This window comes from Mesoplodon densirostris, chromosome 5 (assembly GCF_025265405.1).
Source record: "Mesoplodon densirostris isolate mMesDen1 chromosome 5, mMesDen1 primary haplotype, whole genome shotgun sequence".
Classification (NCBI taxonomy): domain Eukaryota; kingdom Metazoa; phylum Chordata; class Mammalia; order Artiodactyla; family Ziphiidae; genus Mesoplodon; species Mesoplodon densirostris.
Window position 1 is genome coordinate 114,942,324 of NC_082665.1, and position 18,151 is coordinate 114,960,474.

The following is an 18,151-nucleotide window of genomic DNA, read 5'->3' on the forward strand; positions in this document are numbered from 1 at the left end:
CATGTTCTTCATGCTGTATATTACATCCCCATGACTTATTTATTTTACAGCTGTATGTTTATACCTCTTTATCTTCTTCCCGTGTTTTGTCCTCCCTCCCATACTCTTTTTTTGTGTGTGTTTAAGGGAAAAAAGACCTGAAAATTATCAAGGGAAGACCTTCAGCTAAGCTCATTGACCCAGTAGACTTAGTTTTACACAAAATATTGAGTGAGTATGAGTCAACTTGCATGGCAGGAAGTGTTGGCTCTCCTCACCCAAGAAAAGTGCAGTTTGGCTTTTGGACAGAAGGGGGTGTTTCTGTTGCCCTGAGCTTTGTAACTGCATCCTAAAAGGTGAGGTTACTCCTAAGACTGATCATTTGATAAACACGGTGTTTTTGTATCTTTTAGCACTGTATAACAGTAAAGATTAGTTTGGGAGAAGCAAATAAATATTTTCTAGAGATTTCAAATTTTTTCTTGATTGAAGTACTTTTCTTTTTTCTATTTAAAGAACCGTATTCTTGTAAGATGTCTTTTAAAAGGTAGAATTTTCAGCTTGATTATTCATCCTTTATATTATCATGAAATGTTGAACAATTTTACCTAGCAATATCCCATAATGTCTCTGTGCTTTGTGCTGTGGTCTGATAAATTGTTAAAATCATACCAAGAAGTTTACAGTCTTGGACTCTACTTCACAGTCAACACATATAAAGTATATATTAATATTAGGTAAATGACCACATAAAAGATACTTGGACTTATTAGTCATTAGGGAAATGCAAATTAAAACCATAATGAGATACCACTGTAAACCTATTACAGTGACAAAAATGAAAATGACTAATCATATCAAATGTTGGCAAGATGTAGAGGATCTAGAACTCTCATACGCCTCTGGTGGGAATGTCAAATGGTTCAACCAATTTGGAAAACATTTTGGCAGTATCTTATAAAGTTAAATATATAATTACCATATGATCCAGCCATTCCACTCCTAGATATTTGCCCAAGAGGAACAAGAGCATATGTCATACAAAGACTTGTACATGAATGCTCATAGCAGCTTTATTTGTGATAGCCAGCAACTGGAAACAGCCCAAATGTCCGTCAGCAGGTGAATAAGTAAACAGATTTATGCAATGGAATATTACTCAGCAAAAAAGGAAGTGAAATATTAATATACACAACAATATGGAGGAATCTCAAAGTAATTATGCTGATGAAAGAAGACAGAGAAAATAAGAGTACATGCTACCTGACTGCATTTATATTAAATTGTAGAAAATATAAACTAAGCTGTAGTGACAGAAAGTAGATCCAGTGGTTACAACTTTTGAGGATGATGAATAAGTTCATTATCTTGATTGCGGTGATACATAGGCATGTACATATGTCAAAACTTTAAATATGTACAATTTATTGTAAGTTGATACTTCAATAAAGCTGCTTATAAAAGCTTAATATTATATTTGAATTTGGTGTTCTTGGAACTTTTTTTTTTTTTTAATTTCAGGGAGGAAATTCTTCAGCAGTCTTTGTGGGAAAGAGTATCAACTCATGTGATTGAAAACATCTATCTTCCAGCTGCACAGACCATGAATTCTGGAACTTTTAATACGACAGTGGATATCAAGCTTAAACAGTGGACTGATAAGCAGCTTCCTAATAAAGCAGTCGAGGTTAGGATATAATTTAATTAAATGGGTAAGAAGCATTATGTGAAGGGATTAAGAGCTGTGAATTTTAGGTTTTATTCCTATCACAGCCACTATCTTTCTCTTTCATCCTTATGCTCCTTTTATTCTATATTCTTAATCTCTGTATTGGGATTAACCTTAATGCTCCTACCAGTTACTACTGTCAAAAAAATTTACTAATTGCTATGGTGTTGGTCTGAGGGTACTGGTTCTCCTTCCAAAGGGAGCATTTGACAAAACCGGCAAAATTTGTTTGAATGTGAAATATTTTTAACTTCTTGTGTAGTTAGAGATTCCATAAGGAAAACGTTTAATGGATGAAACTTTTATTTGTTGATTTTCTGCAGGGCTCAATTTTACTTAAATAATTATTTCCTTAGTTAGGACCCTGCCAGAAGTTAGACTACGAATTGTAAGAAGGTACCTTAGAGAATGCATTTCTGATACCCATGTATCTTGGCTCTACCACTTTGTAGCTATGCGATCCTTGGGCTGTTTGCTTAGTAGCCTTCCTGTTTTCTCATCTATAAAATAAGGATGAAAGTGTTGCCTACATCACAAATCGTTGTGAGGAGTCAAGGAGTTAACATATGTAGAATACTTAGACAGTATCTGCTCCATAGTAACCATTTGGTAAATGCCAGCTGCTATTATGATCATCATCCAAGTTGATCTTGCCAGGCACATTACTCTGAAGAATGATTGTTGTAGATAAAGAGCCAGTGTGTCCTTTGCTTCGGTGTGAAGTTGCTCACAAAATTAGAATCCGTGTTAAAAATAATTTTGTTTTTCATACCTACCTTAGAAACAAAATGTCAGTGTCTAATTATTCAGGTGTATTTTACCCCTTTCCTATCCTTCCAGTCCTTGCTTCTTTATCTCTGTTCTCAATTGCCTCAAGTCTCTTTTTCTAAGAACTCTTACAGCCACTCTATCTAAGCTCCATGTTGCTGACCCCTGGTCTCGACACATTTCCCCCTAAAGTAATTGAGAGCTGCTGCCACTTCTTCTCCTCACTACTGGCTCTAACATTTTTCTGGACCCTAAGGTTCAAGCAGCAGAAGTGATCATAAAAATGGCAAGTGATTCTGTCTTTTGCTGCTTTCTCCCTTCACACATAGGTGTGGTAGAAAGACGTCAACCTGCTGAAGGTCAGGAAACAGATTTTAATACCTTACTCTATATTCTTGGACAGTCACCCATTTTTATGCCATAATTTCTTAATGTTTAAAACGAAGAGGGCTACATATCAAATACAATATTAACTAGCCCACTTAGTCCTAAGTAGGTTTAGTTCTTAATTTCTTTTGACACTGTGCTCTCCTTTCACTGTTCAGATAATTGGGAATTAGCAATAGTACAAGGCTGAATAATACTCACCTGTGTTCGAAAGTATTGACACACTACCTCATATATTTGCATAAGGGCAAAGATGTGAAAAAACTAAATCATTAAGAAATTTTAAACTTTTTACGGTATGGAAGAAGCAGGCAAGCTTAGATGTTGTAGAGAGTGAAGTAAATAAGTAAGTGAACCGAGTCTGGTGGCTGATGTGGCCTGCGTGCCTTCCCTGAAGGGACAGGCAGCTCCTGTTTAGCTCCGGCGGGTGAAGGTGTGCAGGAACGTGGGCCCAGTGTTGCCAGGTGGTTCAAGTGAGGCTGGAAACATGGATTTTATAGGAAGTCTCTCAGGTTTTAAATGTTGGTTACTAATTTTTTAAAATTTGAGTCGCTGTGTATGTATAGTGAAACATGTCAGGAGGCCAAGTCTATTCCACCAGCTACCAGTATGAGCTCTTGAGGGCAGAGTTTATATTTGCTATACCTTTTTTTAAAAATGTGATTTCATATGTATTTTCTGATAAACTGATTTATCACATCTACTTGGCTTAAATTCATGTGTTTATTTTTCTTGTTACTCATTAAATGAAAGTATGCAATATAGATGCAGCTTTTTTCTTTTAAATCATTCTAGGTTGCTTGGGAGACCCTACAAGAAGAGTTTTCCCGCTTCATGACAGAACCGAAAGGAAAAGAGCATGATGACATATTTGATAAACTTAAAGAGGCTGTTAAGGAAGAAACTATTAAACGCCACAAGTGGAATGATTTTGCAGAGGACAGCTTGGTATGTCGTTTGTGTATTAGGGTGCCAGCCTCATTTTTTTATATAATTTCTCAAATTGATATTCTTTTATAGAATATTTTTATATGACTATTTAAATTAGGTTCTGAATTGAAAATAATGAAGGAAAGAAATTTACGAAATATAATTGGCCTTTTGATGTTTTTCTGCCCTTCTAAAATCGCCCTCTGCTATTTCTTTCTTGGCTATCATTTCAGAAGAAACTCAAACCTTGCAGTAAACAGGTTTCTATAAACTTCCACAGAATTTACATGGGCCTGAACTACGGATAGCTGCTTCTCATTTTACCCTCAGTGGTAAAAAGAATTAGATGCATTGGTTTTCAGTGGAGTTGAGTCAAAATGTTAGATTCCTAAAATCATAATGCTAACTACCATGTGTTGGATGCTTACAAGGTACCAGAAACTCTATGTATTTTGTAAGCATTATTTTATTTTGTTCTTAAGCAGTTCTATTGTTGTCATTGGCAAAGCTGGGATACGAGCCCCATTGTGTCTTAATTGTAAAGCCTGTCTCCTGACCTTCATCACCTGATAAATCTTTTGTTACGTAAAATGTTCTCATCACCTAATCAAACCTTTTTTAACCACCCACTCTGTTCAGACAGTTATGGGAGGAACTGTTGAAAGATAAGATTGAGCAGTTTTCTAAAAATGCATATTTCACTGTGGGCTGATCGTAATTATAGGGTTTTTTTTAAGAAATTTGTCTTCATATTTGAAAACCATATCCATTCTTGTCAAATGCCTTAATAAGATAGGCTTACTGAGAGAGAGTGGTGCCGTTTTCATTCATTCATTAATTCAAAAGCTATAAGATTTGGAAACCAATTTTCTTACAATAAATAACTAACATTTACTTATGATTGTCTAGACCTCTTAAGCTTCCTTCCATTACATTTTCCATTGGTGTTAACAGTGAGATAATGGTTATTGCTTTTTTTCTCCTCTCCTTTTTGAAAATGCTAACACATAGGTCATATGGCAAAAAGAAGCAGTAGAGATGATCTGAATCATTAGCTCCTGAATACCAGGGTTCTAGGGTGTAATTTTATGTAGTTAAATATGTAATTCTCTACCCACCCCCCAACCCCCAACTATCTTCTCGATGGTGAGCTCATTTAATTCAGGCTAGGAGGAAATCTCCACTGTTTTATTTTTTAGACAGAAAACTGACAAATAAGCAGGCAGATAATAGGATTTGTGTGGGAGGGACATACTTTTATGTTGTTGTAGATACATCTGCTAGTTTGGATATTTGCTGAGCTGTCAATTAGAATTAAAATTACTAAAATGACAAGATATACATCAAAATAGCTGTTTTTCTTTCCTTGTTGTTTCAGAGGGTTATTCAGCACAATGCTTTAGAAGATCGGTCCATATCTGATAAACAGCAATGGGATGCAGCTATTTACTTTATGGAAGAGGCTCTTCAGGCTCGTCTCAAGGATAGTAAGTAGGGACATGGGTTATTGAGTTTTGAGTATTCTCAGTGGATAAAGAGTCATCTAACTTTAGTGAACATTGGTTTAAAAAAAAAAACTAACATCTCAAGTTCTTTGTCAGTACTATTCTAGTTGAATATTATTTGTGCAATTTTTTGGTCAACTGCTTGTAACTATTAAAAATGTTAAATTGGACACATGGTATTTATATGTACTTATATTCTAAAAAGCTGTAATTCAGACGATTTTAGTGTTTGCTACTATACTTATGGGAACTTTATAAGCAATTATACTTTTCATAGATTCTAAACGTATATAATTAAATTTTCTTGTATATGTACCATATCAATTATATAGTTTTATTCTTTATTTCAACTGACTTCATATTGACACAGTGTTTCGAAGTGGTTAAGAAAGCAAGATAGTATTAGTTATAATTTACGTACCTGGTAAGTGATAAAATTCCTGATAAATTAAAAAAAATTTTTTTTTAATTTTTCTAGCTGAAAATACAATTGAAAATATGGTAGGTCCAGATTGGAAAAAGAGGTGGTTATACTGGAAGAATCGAACCCAAGAACAGGTAAAAACAAACAAATCTTTGGCATTTTAATTCAGGCATTAAAATATAACCTCTGAATGCCTCTAAGCCAAACTTAATAATTTCAAATATTTTATATCAGCCTTTCTAAAAGACAATAAATCTTTAGAAAAAACAGTAAACTACAAAAGAAAGTTTTTAAAAAATGAGGTAGCATTTTTTGTTCAAAAGAGTGGTTGATTACTTTGTTCAAGTGCCTATTTGAGGTAAGATGAAGATTAAATTTATAAACAGAAGAAAAAATGACAAGGACTTCAGAGGATGTAGAATGAATGTGATTAGAATAAAAGATATAATGACTTTTTTTAAAACCTTATTCTATTATTATCACTGGATTTTTCTGTTAGTCGTCTATTTAAATTATTTTATTCTTTTGCATTTTTTGCTCCTGTGTTCACAAAATAAGCATAAAAATTCAGACAGGAAGTAGAATGATAGAATTCATATTATAAACATTTAATGATCACTTTAAAAGAACAAAATGGTACAGGCAAGTATAAATAACTTTACAAATGAATAAATAGAGAGAAAATGTGTAATTAAAATCCTCCCCCCACTTCCCCCCACCTGTTTTTATTCTTTCCTTGCTGTTATGGCTTCTTTTCCTATTAGCATTGAGTCTTACACCACCATCTCTTTCTTATGTTAACTCCTTAAATAAAAGATTGTAAATAGAATATAGAATCAAAATGCATAGATGAAGGAAGTAATGAATAAGAAAAAGAGGTGGCATCTAATTTACTTTCCTTTCTTCCTTCCTTGAATCCATGTAATTAGAGAAATGAGACCATCAGATGTGTGTATATTGAGAGAGCAGATAAAGAGAATGAAAAATTACCAAATGACATATCATTCCTATTTTTTTTTTGTTTTGTTTTTATTTTAAATACAGAGTTAATTATATAATCAACACCCTATGTTTTTCTGGTTTTATGCATTTCTTGTTTTGTAAGATATCTATCAGATGTAAGTCACAGTTTGTCTTAAAATAGTGAGGGGACAGTCTTCCTCTTCTCTTTTTTTTTCTGATAATGATTTTTGTGGGAAAATGAGTCACTCAGAGACTGAAAAGAAGCTGAAGAAATGGACAGAGTTAGTGGTTGGGTCATGTGTGTATTCAGAGTGCATCAGTTATCTCTGCTATACAGATGGGCTGTGAGGAGGCGGTCTTTCAGAACAGAATTCCTAGGGGATGCATCAGAGGTTTCTGACTTTGAGACAGATAGAGGCATTGATTAGAAAGAACTGGTGTAAGGCAGATAAACTCCAAAGAAAAATGGCGTCTGACCTTTAAGGCTTAGTGAAATTAGGCCTAATTAGGTCTAGAGCAATCAGTGATGGCAGAACTTGCCTCAGCAACTAGTAGTAAATATGCTTTGGCCAAACATTCTCAGAGAGGAATGATTCCTGGTTGTAAGTTACTTTCTCAGGAACTTGAACCCATAGGGAATCCCTTTAAGAGAAGCAGAGGAATTAGTTTTACTGTCAGTGCAAGGATCTGTAGCCTAGAAGAGGAATTTGGAAACCCTTCAGAGAAGAGCTTCTCCTAGGGTTTCAGGGCAGCATGTGTAAGACTCAGTCTGACTGTAGAACAAACAGAGGCCATAGTTTGGAGTGTAGAGGGGAGGGACAGGAGAACCGCTGGGGAGGTGTTTGTATACGCAGGTTTTGTTTTCTCTGTCAAAGCAAAGCGTCATGTCAGACTCACCAACTCAAGCTCTCCTCTAACCTCTCTAACCCTCCCACTCCCAGTTGAAAACACTGGTCCAGACTTCATACCTGGAGTTTTCAGTGAGAAACAGATTCTAGAAGTTGAGAATATCCCTAGGTCCCACACTGCAAGTTTAGATAGCTGTGTAACAGTTCCTTTTCTTTTTCAGTTGGCAGGATTTAGCAGGAAAAGAAACTTAAGATTGTCCTTTGCTAAAGATGAGAAATCCATGTTCTGAAAACTATATTTTGCTTTTATATTGTTACTTTTTCCTAATCTTCTGGGGAAAAACCATTTCTTTGAAACATTTTCACTTTGAGCTAAACTAATGGAAATCTTGGTCAGGATAGATGGGAGAGTGGTGTTCTCCTGAACAACCAGCATGGTGGACACAGGTGGACAGGTGGAAGTGAAACAGGGCAGGAAAAGTGGGAGAATATAGTTGGAATTTTCCTTCCTGTCTCAGACCAAATAGCAGAAGTTTAAGGAAACAGTGAAATTTCTCTTTATTAAATTTCTTCTAATGTTTTCAGAGAATATTATTTAGTAGTTCCATTTATAAGCCATTTATTTGTGTTTCAGTGTTATTTTTATATAAATACTCAGATTCCATAGCTTGGTACAGTTTGGGGCAAAGTGCTATGGTCGTAACTTGTTTAGAGTGATTAGTGAATTTGAAGCTAGTTTCCTGTACCATGCAGTTTTGAAAGAAGGATGGAAAAAATGAAAAGATAAAGTTAATTTGACACTGTACTGAGTCTTGCTTTCAGACTTACCACTAGTGTGTATGCTTTCCTCATTTGGTGAAGAGATTGTAAACAATTATATAGAAGAGACTGGAAGTGAATTTAAGAATGTTGGGCACCTCACAGAAGCAATCTAAGAACGATTTTAATGAAAAGACTTTTTTAAAAAATCAGACTATGAATTTTGTATTTATCAGAAAAGGAGCATGTCAACAGGCACAGGGCCTTACAGTCATCCAGTTCTTAGATATGAGGCATTTATAGAACGTTATCTCTTCCCATGTATACAGGGCACTTTTTCCTAGATTGAAATCATACCCTAAGGTCAAGAAAGGAAGTACATAGTAAGGTGCCTGATCCTGTGACTTGGACAGTAAAACCTCTCAGCCAAAGTATCGATAAAATACAGCAAATAGGGCTAATCCCCTTCCCTCCTTGCCCCCAAACGTCCAGGTTGTTTTGCATTCATAAGCCGGGGTACTCTGGTTTTCCTTGTTTGTTGTGGTTGAGCTTGTGTCACCAATCATGCAAAAGTAATATATTTATTAAAATTGGGACTCTGTTTTTATAATTATGCCAAATCATGAACCATCTAAACACAGTCCTCTTTTAAACATTTCATAGTGTGTTCACAATGAAACCAAGAATGAACTGGAGAAAATGTTGAAATGTAATGAGGAGCACCCAGCTTATCTTGCAAGTGATGAGATAACTACAGTCCGAAAGAACCTTGAATCCCGAGGAGTAGAAGTAGACCCAAGCTTGGTAATAAACTGCTGAAAAGCATGAACTTGCTTCCTTAGTCTTTGTTTCTTGTAGTAAAATGTTACTACTTCTAATGTATTACTTAGATATTTAAGTGCTTAATTGCACTTTGATCGTGTGTACTTTTGCTGACAAAAAGAACTTGGTCATTTTGAGTGTGGAAACAGTTGAAATTTTATTCTCAGTATTGCTTTAAGTATAATGCTTTAATTTGTAAATGGGGAACTTGAGACTTAGAAAAGGGAAGTTATCTGGACAAATTCAGCAGTAAGTTCTGGGAAAAGGGGAGGGACCCCACCCAGATCTCTGCACTATGTTACACTGTTTCAGATTACAGAATGAAATTTTTGCTTAAATATGGCTCACTTAATATGTATGTTTTTTCAGTCAAATGTATCTTAATCAGGTATGAGTAAATTGGATAACGCCTTTGGGTTCTATCTCATTTTCTTTCTTCATAATAAATATGAGGATATATAATTATAGTTTAGGCTACTTTTGCTTACCTTCATGATGCTTATTTGGAGAAAATTTTAAAAAAACAGTTGTGTTTCTGGGCCTGTGTTCCCTAGTTAGTTAGGGTGTAAGGGATCAAAGCTTCATTTTAACATTAGCTTAAATTAGCTTAAGTGAACCCCATTTAGAAAAGTAATTCTAGTGAGGAAAACAATCATTTAAGAAGTTTCAGGGCCATGCATAGATTCTTTTAAAGATTTATTTGCTATTTATGTTTCTGCACTTGAGAAATGAGTATACTTAATTTAAAATCCACCAGAGGTCAGAACAAGAAAAGAAAACTGATGAAAAGAAACAGTTAAAGCTGCTATACATCTCATTGTTTATAAATTGAAAATGAAATTAAAACTAATGATTACATGAAATTATTAGTTGAATATAGATTTTACTTATCCACATTGGTCCTAGCTCTTACTAACAGTAAGTTCTGTTTGGTTGGATACTTTTGAACTTTATAAGTGGTTAATACAATAGGAGGGACTTTGTCCATATCTTAGGATATGAATTGACTGTATATCTTAATTACTTTCTGTGAGCGAGAAAGTATCAGATTTTTTCCAAGAGAAACTATGTCCACTGCATTTTATGAAGCTATAAAATAGGTAGCAAAGTACTGTGATAAGAACAGTGGATAGACTAGATGTCAGGAGATGTGAATTCCAGTACACTTCCATTCCATTAGCTAGTAATATTGCCTTTAGTTATTGGTATAATCTCAGCCCCCTTTTCTCATCTGTCAGATGGTGTTGATGATGCTTGTTCTACTTTCTCAACATTATTTTTGTCGTGCTCGAAAAAAGACAATGGTGTGGAAGACCTCTGAGCACCCTAACAGACTATATAGTAATAAAGTGGTGGGGGTCATATTGCTGAGGGAACAATGAAATTTCATAATGAGAAAAGAAATGTTGTTGGGTTGATGGACATGGTCTGAGACCAGCTTCCTAGTCTGACTCTGACCTTAGACAAGGCTCACAACCTCTTTTTGCCTTGGACACCTTACCTCTAACTAGAGGAAGATAATCTCCACCCTCTCTACTCTACAAGATGATTAATAATAGTGCTTAAAGTATATAGACTGGTAAGGAGTCAGAGTACTAGTGATATAATCTTTATCTTGAGAAAAACATTTTTAATGGATATAAAAGGTTGACAGAATAACAACATTGCTATTGGTTTTAGTTTTTTATAAGTAAACTTTGTATATGACTTTTCAGAATGTGTTTGATCAACCTGGAGAGCATACAGTAACTCTTTGGTCCGTCTTCTTTTTATTATTTTAGATCAAGGATACTTGGCACCAAGTTTATAGAAGACATTTCTTAAAAACAGCTCTAAACCATTGTAACCTTTGTCGAAGAGGCTTCTATTACTACCAGAGGCATTTTGTAGATTCTGAGGTAAGGTTTCCAAAAACAAAGAGAAATGTTTTTTAGTGATAGTTGTTTAATTGCTTAAAAGTAAGCTTGAGGTTTAACATTAACTTTTAAGTCTTTTGATCTTCTGAAAAACGTATACGTAATTTATAGAGTGACCTAACTCTTATTTTTTCAAAGATATTTACCACTTTTGTAGTGATTACATTTTACATACATATCATCCCAGTGCATATTAGATCGTGTGAATGTAATAGGCACTACACTACTTTTTAAAGATTTTTTTTAAGAATTACCTTTATGTTAGAAAATAATACTTTCCCATTATAGAAAGTAAATGGAATAAATAAATGTTAAAAAAAAACATGCAAGGGGGCCTCCCTGGTGGCGCAGTGGTTGAGAGTCCGCCTGCCGATGCAGGGGATACGGGTTCGTGCCCCGGTCTGGGAGGATCCCATATGCCGCGGAGCGGCTGGGCCCGTGAGCCATGGCCGCTGGGCCTGCGCATCCGGAGCCTGTGCTCCGCAACGCGAGAGGCCACAACAGTGAGAGGCCCACATAACGCAAAAAGGAAAAAAAAAAAAAAAAAAAATGCAAAAGGAAACAATATTTTATAATCCCCTGACCTAGAAGTACTTTTAGTTAACATATGTATGTATATCTATTCAACTCTTTCTATACATGTTGTATGTATGTGTGTATAGATATATAACATAGCCATTTATTTGCATAATGGAAATAATAATGCACTACATTTTTATCATGCTTTTCCCCCATATTATAATTCTTTATATCATGAAAATTTTTTTTTGTTTTTGAATTTTTTTGTTTATTTTTTTTATACAGCACATTCTTATTAGTTATCTATTTTATACATATTAGTGTACATATGTCAATCCCAATCTCCCAATTCATCCCACCACCACCACCCCCTCCCTGCTTTCCCCCCTTGGTGTCCATATGTTTGTTCACTACATCTGTGTCTCTATTTCTACCTTGCAAACCAGTTCATCTGTACCATTTTTCTAGATTCCACATATATGCATTAATATACAACATTTGTTTTTCTCTTTCTGACTTACTTCACTCCGTATGATAGTCTCTGGGTCTACCCACATCTCTACAAATGACCCAGTTTCGTTTCTTTTTATGGCTGAGTAATATTCCATTGTATATATGTACCACACCTTCTTTATCCATTCATCTTTCGATGGGCATTTAGGTTGCTTCCATAGCTGGCTATTGTAAAGAGTGCAGCAGTGAACATTGGGGTGCATGTGTCTTTTTGAATTATGGTTTTCTCTGTGTATATGCCCAGTAGTGGGATTGCTGGGTCATATGGTAATTCTGTTTTTAGTTTTTTAAGGAACCTCCATACTATTCTCCATAGTGGCTGTATCAATTTACATTCCCACCAACAGTGCAACAGGGTTCCCTTTTCTCCACACCCTCTCCAGCATTTATTGTTTGTAGATTTTCTGATGATGGCCATTCTAACCGGTGTGAGGTGATACCTCATTGTAGTCTTGATTTCCATTTCTCTAATAATTAGTGATGTTGAGCAGCTTTTCATGTGCCTCTTGGGCATCTGTATGTCTTCTTTGGAGAAATGTCTATTTAGGTCTTCTGCCCATTCCTGGATTGGGTTGTTTGTTTTTTTAATATTGAGCTGCATGAGCTGTTTATATATTTTGGAGATTAATGCTTTGTCCATTGATTCATTTGCAAATGTTTTCTCCCATTCTGAGGGTTATCTTTTCGTCTTGTTTATAGTTTCCTTGCTGGGCAAAAGCTTTTAAGTTTCATTAGGTCCCATTTGTTTATTTTTGTTTTTATTTCCACTACTCTAGGAGGTGGGTCAAAAAGATCTTACTGTGATTTATGTCAAAGAGTGTTCTTCCTAGGTTTTCCTGTAAGACTTTTGTAGTGTCTGGTCTTATATTTAGGTCGTTAATCCATTTTGAGTTTATTTTTGTGTATGGTGTTAGGGAGTGTTCTAATTTCATTCTTTTACATGTAGCTCTCCAGTTTTCCCAGCACCACTTATTGAAGAGGCTGTCTTTTCTCCATTGTATATCCTTGCCTCCTTTGTCATAGATTAGTTGATCATAGGTGCGTGGGTTTATCTCTGGGCTTTCTATCCTGTTCCATTGATCTATGTTTCTCTTTCTGTGCCAGTACCATATTGTCTTGATACTGTAGCTTTGTAGTGTAGTCTGACGTCAGGGAGCCTGATTCCTCCAGCTCCATTTTTCTTTCTCAAGATTGCTTTGGCTATTCAGGGTCTTTTGTGCTTCCATACAAATTTTGAAATTTTTTGTTCTAGTTCTGTGAAAAATGCCATTGGTAGTTGGATAGCGATTGCACTGAATCTGTAGATTGCTTTGGGTAGTATAGTCATTTTCACAAAGTTGATTCTTCCAATCTAAGAACATAGTATATCTCTCCATCTGTTTGTATCTTCTTTAATTTCTTTCATCAGTGTCTTATAGATTTCTGCATACAGGTCTTCTGCCTCCTTAGGTAGGTTTATTCCTAGATATTTTATTCTTTTTTGTTGCAGTGGTAAATGGGAGTGTTTCCTTAATTTCTGTTTTGGATTTTTCATCTTTATTGTATAGGAATGCAAGAGATTTCTGTGCATTAATTTTGTAGCCTGCAACTTTACCAAATTCATTGATTAGCTCTAGTAGTTTTCTGGTGGCATCTTTAGGATTCTCTACGTATAGTATCATTTCATCTGCAAACAGTGGCAGTTTTACTTCTTTTTCAATTTGGATTCCTTTTATTTCTTTTTCTTCTCTGATTGCTGTGGCTAGGACTTCCAAAACTATGTGGAATAACAGTGGCAATAGTGGACATCCTTGTCTTGTTCCTGATCTTAGAGGAAATGCTTTCAGTTTTTCACCATTGAGAATGATGTTTGCTGTGGGTTTGTCATATATGACGTTTATTATGTTGAGATAGGTTCCCTCTATGTCCACTTTCTGGAGAGTTTTCATCATGAATGGGTGTTGAATTTTGTCAAAAGCTTTTTCTGCATCTAGTGAGATGATCATACGGTTTTTATTCTTCAGTTTGTTAATATGGTGTATCACATTGATTGATTTGTGTATTTTGAAGAATCCTTGCATCCCTATGATAAATCGCACTTCATCATGGTGTATGATCCTTTCAGTGTGTTGCTGGATTCTGTTTGCTAGGGTTTTGTTGAGGATTTTTGAATCTAAACTCATCAGTGATATTGGTCTGTAATTTTCTTTTTTTTGTAGTATCTTTGTCTGGTTTTGATATCAGGGTAATGGTGGCCTTGTAGAATGAGTTTGGGAGTGTTCCGTCCTCTGCAATTTTTGCAAGAGTTTGAGAAGGATGGGTGTTAGCTCTTCTCTAAATATTTGATAGAAATCACCTGTGAATCCATATGGTCCTGGGCTTTTATTTGTTGGGAGATTTTAACTCACAGTTTCATTACTTGTAATTGGTCTGTTCATATTTTCTGTTTTTTCCTCATTCAGTCTTAGAAGGTTATAACTTTCTAAGAATTTGTCCATTTCTTCCAGGTTGTCTGTTTGATTGGCATACAGTTGCTTGTAGTAGTCTCTTAGGATGTTATGTATTTCTGCGTTGTCTGTTGTAACTTCTCCTTTTTCATTTTTAATTTTACTGATTTGAGTCCTCTCCCTCTTTTTCTTGATGCATCTGGCTAAAGGTTTATCAATTTCGTTTATCTTCTCAAAGAACCAGCTTTAGTTTTATTGATCTTTGCTATTGTTTTCTTGTTTTTATTTCATTTATTTCTACTTTCATGTTTATTATTTCTTTCCTTCTACTAACTTTGGGTTTTGTTTGTTCTTCTTTCTCTAGTCCCTTTAGGTGTAACTTTAGGTTGTTTGTTTGAGATTTTTCTTGTTTCTTGAGGTAGGATTGTATTGCTATAAACTTCCCTCTTAGAACTGCTTTGCTGCATCGCATAGGTTTTGGTTTGTCGTGTTTTCATTGTCATTTGTCTCTAGGTATTTTTTGATTTCCTCTTTGATTTCTTCAGTGATCTCTTGGTTATTTAGTAACATTTTTTAGCCTCCATGTGTTTGTGTCTTTTACGTTTTTTCCCTGTAATTTATTTCTAATCTCGTAGCATTATGGTCGGAAAAGATGCTTGATATGATTTCAGTTTTCTTGAATTTACCAAGGCTTAATTTGTGACCCAAGATGTGATGTATCCTGGAGAATGTTCCATGTGCACTTGAGAAGAAAGTGTAATCTGCTGTTTTTGGATGGAATGTCCTATAAATAGCCATTAAATCTATCTGGTCTGTTGTGTCATCTAAAGCTTCTGTTTCTTTATTAATTTTCTGTTTGGATGATGTGTCCATTGGTGTAAGTGAGGTGTTAAAGTCCCCCACTATTGTGTTACTGTTGATTTCCTCTTTTATAGCTGTTAGCATTTGCCTTATGTATTGAGGTGCTCCTATGTTGGGTGCATATATATTTATAATTGTTATATCTTCTTCTTGGATTGATCCCTTGATCATATGTATTGTCCTTCCTTGTCTCTTATAACATTCTTTATTTTAAAGTCTATTTTATCTGATAAGAGTATTGCTACTCCAGCTTTCTTTTGATTTCCATTTACATGGAATATCTTTTTCCACCCCCTCACTTTCAGTCTGTATGTGTCCCTAGTCTGAATTGGGTCTCTTGTTGACAGCATATATATGGGTCTTATTTTTGTATCCATTCGATGAGCCTGTGTCTTTTGGTTGGAGCATTTATTCCATTCACATTTAAGGTAATTATCAATATGTATGTTCCTGTTACCATTATGGTAATTCTTTTGGGTTTGTTTTTGCAGGTCCTTCTCTTGTGTTTCCCACTTAGAGAAGTTCCTTTAGCATGTGTTGTAGAGCTGGTTTGGTGGTGCTGAATTCTTTTAGCTTTTGCTTGTCTAAAGCTTTTGATTTCTCTGTTATATTTGAATGAGATCCCTGCCAGGTAGAGTGATCTTGGTTGTAGGTTCTTCCCTTGCATCACTTTAAATACATCGTGCCACTGCCTTCTGGCCTACGGAGTTTCTGCTGAGAAATCAGCTGACAACCTTATGGGAATTCCCTTGTATGTTATTTGTTGCTTTTCCCTTGTTGCATTTAATATTTTTTCATTATCTTTAACTTTTGTCAACTTGATTACTACATGTCTTTCATGTTCCTCCTTTGGCTTATCCTGCCTGGGACTCTCTCAGCTTCCTGAACTTAGGTGACTATTTCCTTTCCCATGTTAGGGAAGTTTTTAGCAATTATCTCTTCAAATATTTTCTCAGGTCCTTTCTTTCTCTCTTCTTCTGGCACCGTATGATGCGAATGTTGCTGTGTTTAATGTTGTCCCACAGGTCTCTTAGGCTGTCTTCCTTTCTTTTCATTCTTTTTTCTTTATTGTGTTCCACAGCAGTGAATTCCACTATTTTGTCTTCCAGGTCACTTATCTGTTTTTCAGCCTCAGTTATTCTGCTATTGATTCCTTCTAGGGTATTATTCATTTCAGTTATTGTATTGTTCATCTCTGTTTGTTTGTTCTTTAATTCTTCTAGGTGTTTGTTCTTTAATTCTTCTAGATGTTTGTTCTTTAATTCTTCTAGGTTCTTGTTAAACATTTCTTGCATCTTCTTGGTCTTTGCCTCCATTCTTTTTCCGAGGTCCTGGATCATCTTCACTATCATTATTCTGAATTCTTTTTCTGAAAGGTTGCCTATCTCCACTTCTTTTAATTGTTTTTCTGGGGTTTTATTTTGTTCCTTCATCTGGTACATAGTCCTCTGCCTTTTCATTTTGTCTGTCTTTCTGTGAATGTGGTTTACGTTCCACAGGCTGCAGGATTATAGTTCTTGTTTCTGGTGTCTGCCCTTTGGTGGATGAGGCTATCTAAGAGGCTTGTGCAAGCTTCCTCCATGAAAATCTTGCTTTAAATAATTCTTTAAAAGAACTGTAGAAAGTTGTTAGAATGCACAACTGCACTTTAATATCACATCTTACAAAGTAACCCCTAGGTGGCGGTAAACTAATGTATTTTGAGCTTTTTCATACAAGCATAAATGCTTTTTAAAGTGTCCTTCTGAAAGAGCTCTGTTAATCAGCGATCTTATTTGAGACCCCCTAAAATGTTTTTCTTTTGCGTTTTCAGCAGCTTAAAAGAAATTTGTGTTTAAATGTGCCTGTGTAAAAATTGGCAAGTTGTTTGCATAATTTTCATTGTTAGTAAGACCTCTCTATTGAATAAGCTTTCTTTCTTTTCCTTTCTCTTTCTTGCTTTCTTGCTTTTTCCCTTTCTTGCTTTCTTCCTTTCGAAAAGGAATATGCTATTTTTTTAATTGAAGTATAGTTGATTTACTATTTTATATTTGTTTCAGGTATACAGAATAGTGATTCAATATTTTTATAGATTATACTCCATTTAAAGTTATTATAAAATATTGGCTATATTTCCCTGTGCTGTACAATATATCCTTGTAGCTTATTTATTTTATACATCGTTGTTTGTACTATTTAATCTCCTACCCCTGTTTTACTCCTCACCCAGAGGATAAGCTTTTTTAAAATATCATTAATGTATTTTCATATGCAGCTGAATTTCAAAAATGGCTTGAGTGTACACTCAAAGAATAGAGGTTAGCCTAAGGACATATTTAAGATAACATGATTGTTAGTTGAACTAAATGCTAAGTAAGTATATATTCTGTGAACTTCTGCTTGTATATAACATAATGAAATTCTCTACTTCCCAAGTTTACTTGCTTTGTCATTGGAATCAAAACAAAGCTATGTAGCTGTGGTGCAAATAAAACCCAAATCATGTAGAACTTTGTGGTTCCTGTGCAGAAAAAATGCAGTAGGTCCTATCTACAAGAGGAATATATATATTAGGTAAATCTGATTATTTTTCATTAAAGCAGAGGCTGTAGGTACTGACTTCAGGAATTTTATGTGTTCATGATTGTGGTTTTCATTTTTAACTTTGCATCTGGTAATCTTTATTACCTAATATTTCAGTTGGAATGCAATGATGTTGTCCTGTTTTGGCGAATACAGCGAATGCTTGCTATCACTGCAAATACTTTAAGACAGCAACTTACAAACACTGAAGGTAAGCCACAGAAGGACCACTTTCTAATT

General features: G+C 35.1%; 1 protein-coding gene across 5 annotated transcripts in view; it reads left to right on the forward strand.

Annotated features, from left to right (window-relative positions):
* OPA1 (OPA1 mitochondrial dynamin like GTPase) overlaps nucleotides 1-18,151 on the forward strand; it is a 92,409-nt gene that overhangs the window by 50,191 nt on the left and 24,067 nt on the right. For all 5 annotated transcript variants that reach the window (XM_060099300.1, XM_060099302.1, XM_060099301.1 and 2 more), the window contains 7 exons: nucleotides 1,501-1,666; nucleotides 3,659-3,811; nucleotides 5,172-5,280; nucleotides 5,777-5,856; nucleotides 8,956-9,096; nucleotides 10,896-11,012; nucleotides 18,029-18,122. In XM_060099300.1, coding sequence (XP_059955283.1) covers nucleotides 1,501-1,666; nucleotides 3,659-3,811; nucleotides 5,172-5,280; nucleotides 5,777-5,856; nucleotides 8,956-9,096; nucleotides 10,896-11,012; nucleotides 18,029-18,122 — 860 coding nt within the window. The remainder of the gene's footprint in view (nucleotides 1-1,500; nucleotides 1,667-3,658; nucleotides 3,812-5,171; nucleotides 5,281-5,776; nucleotides 5,857-8,955; nucleotides 9,097-10,895; nucleotides 11,013-18,028; nucleotides 18,123-18,151) is intronic.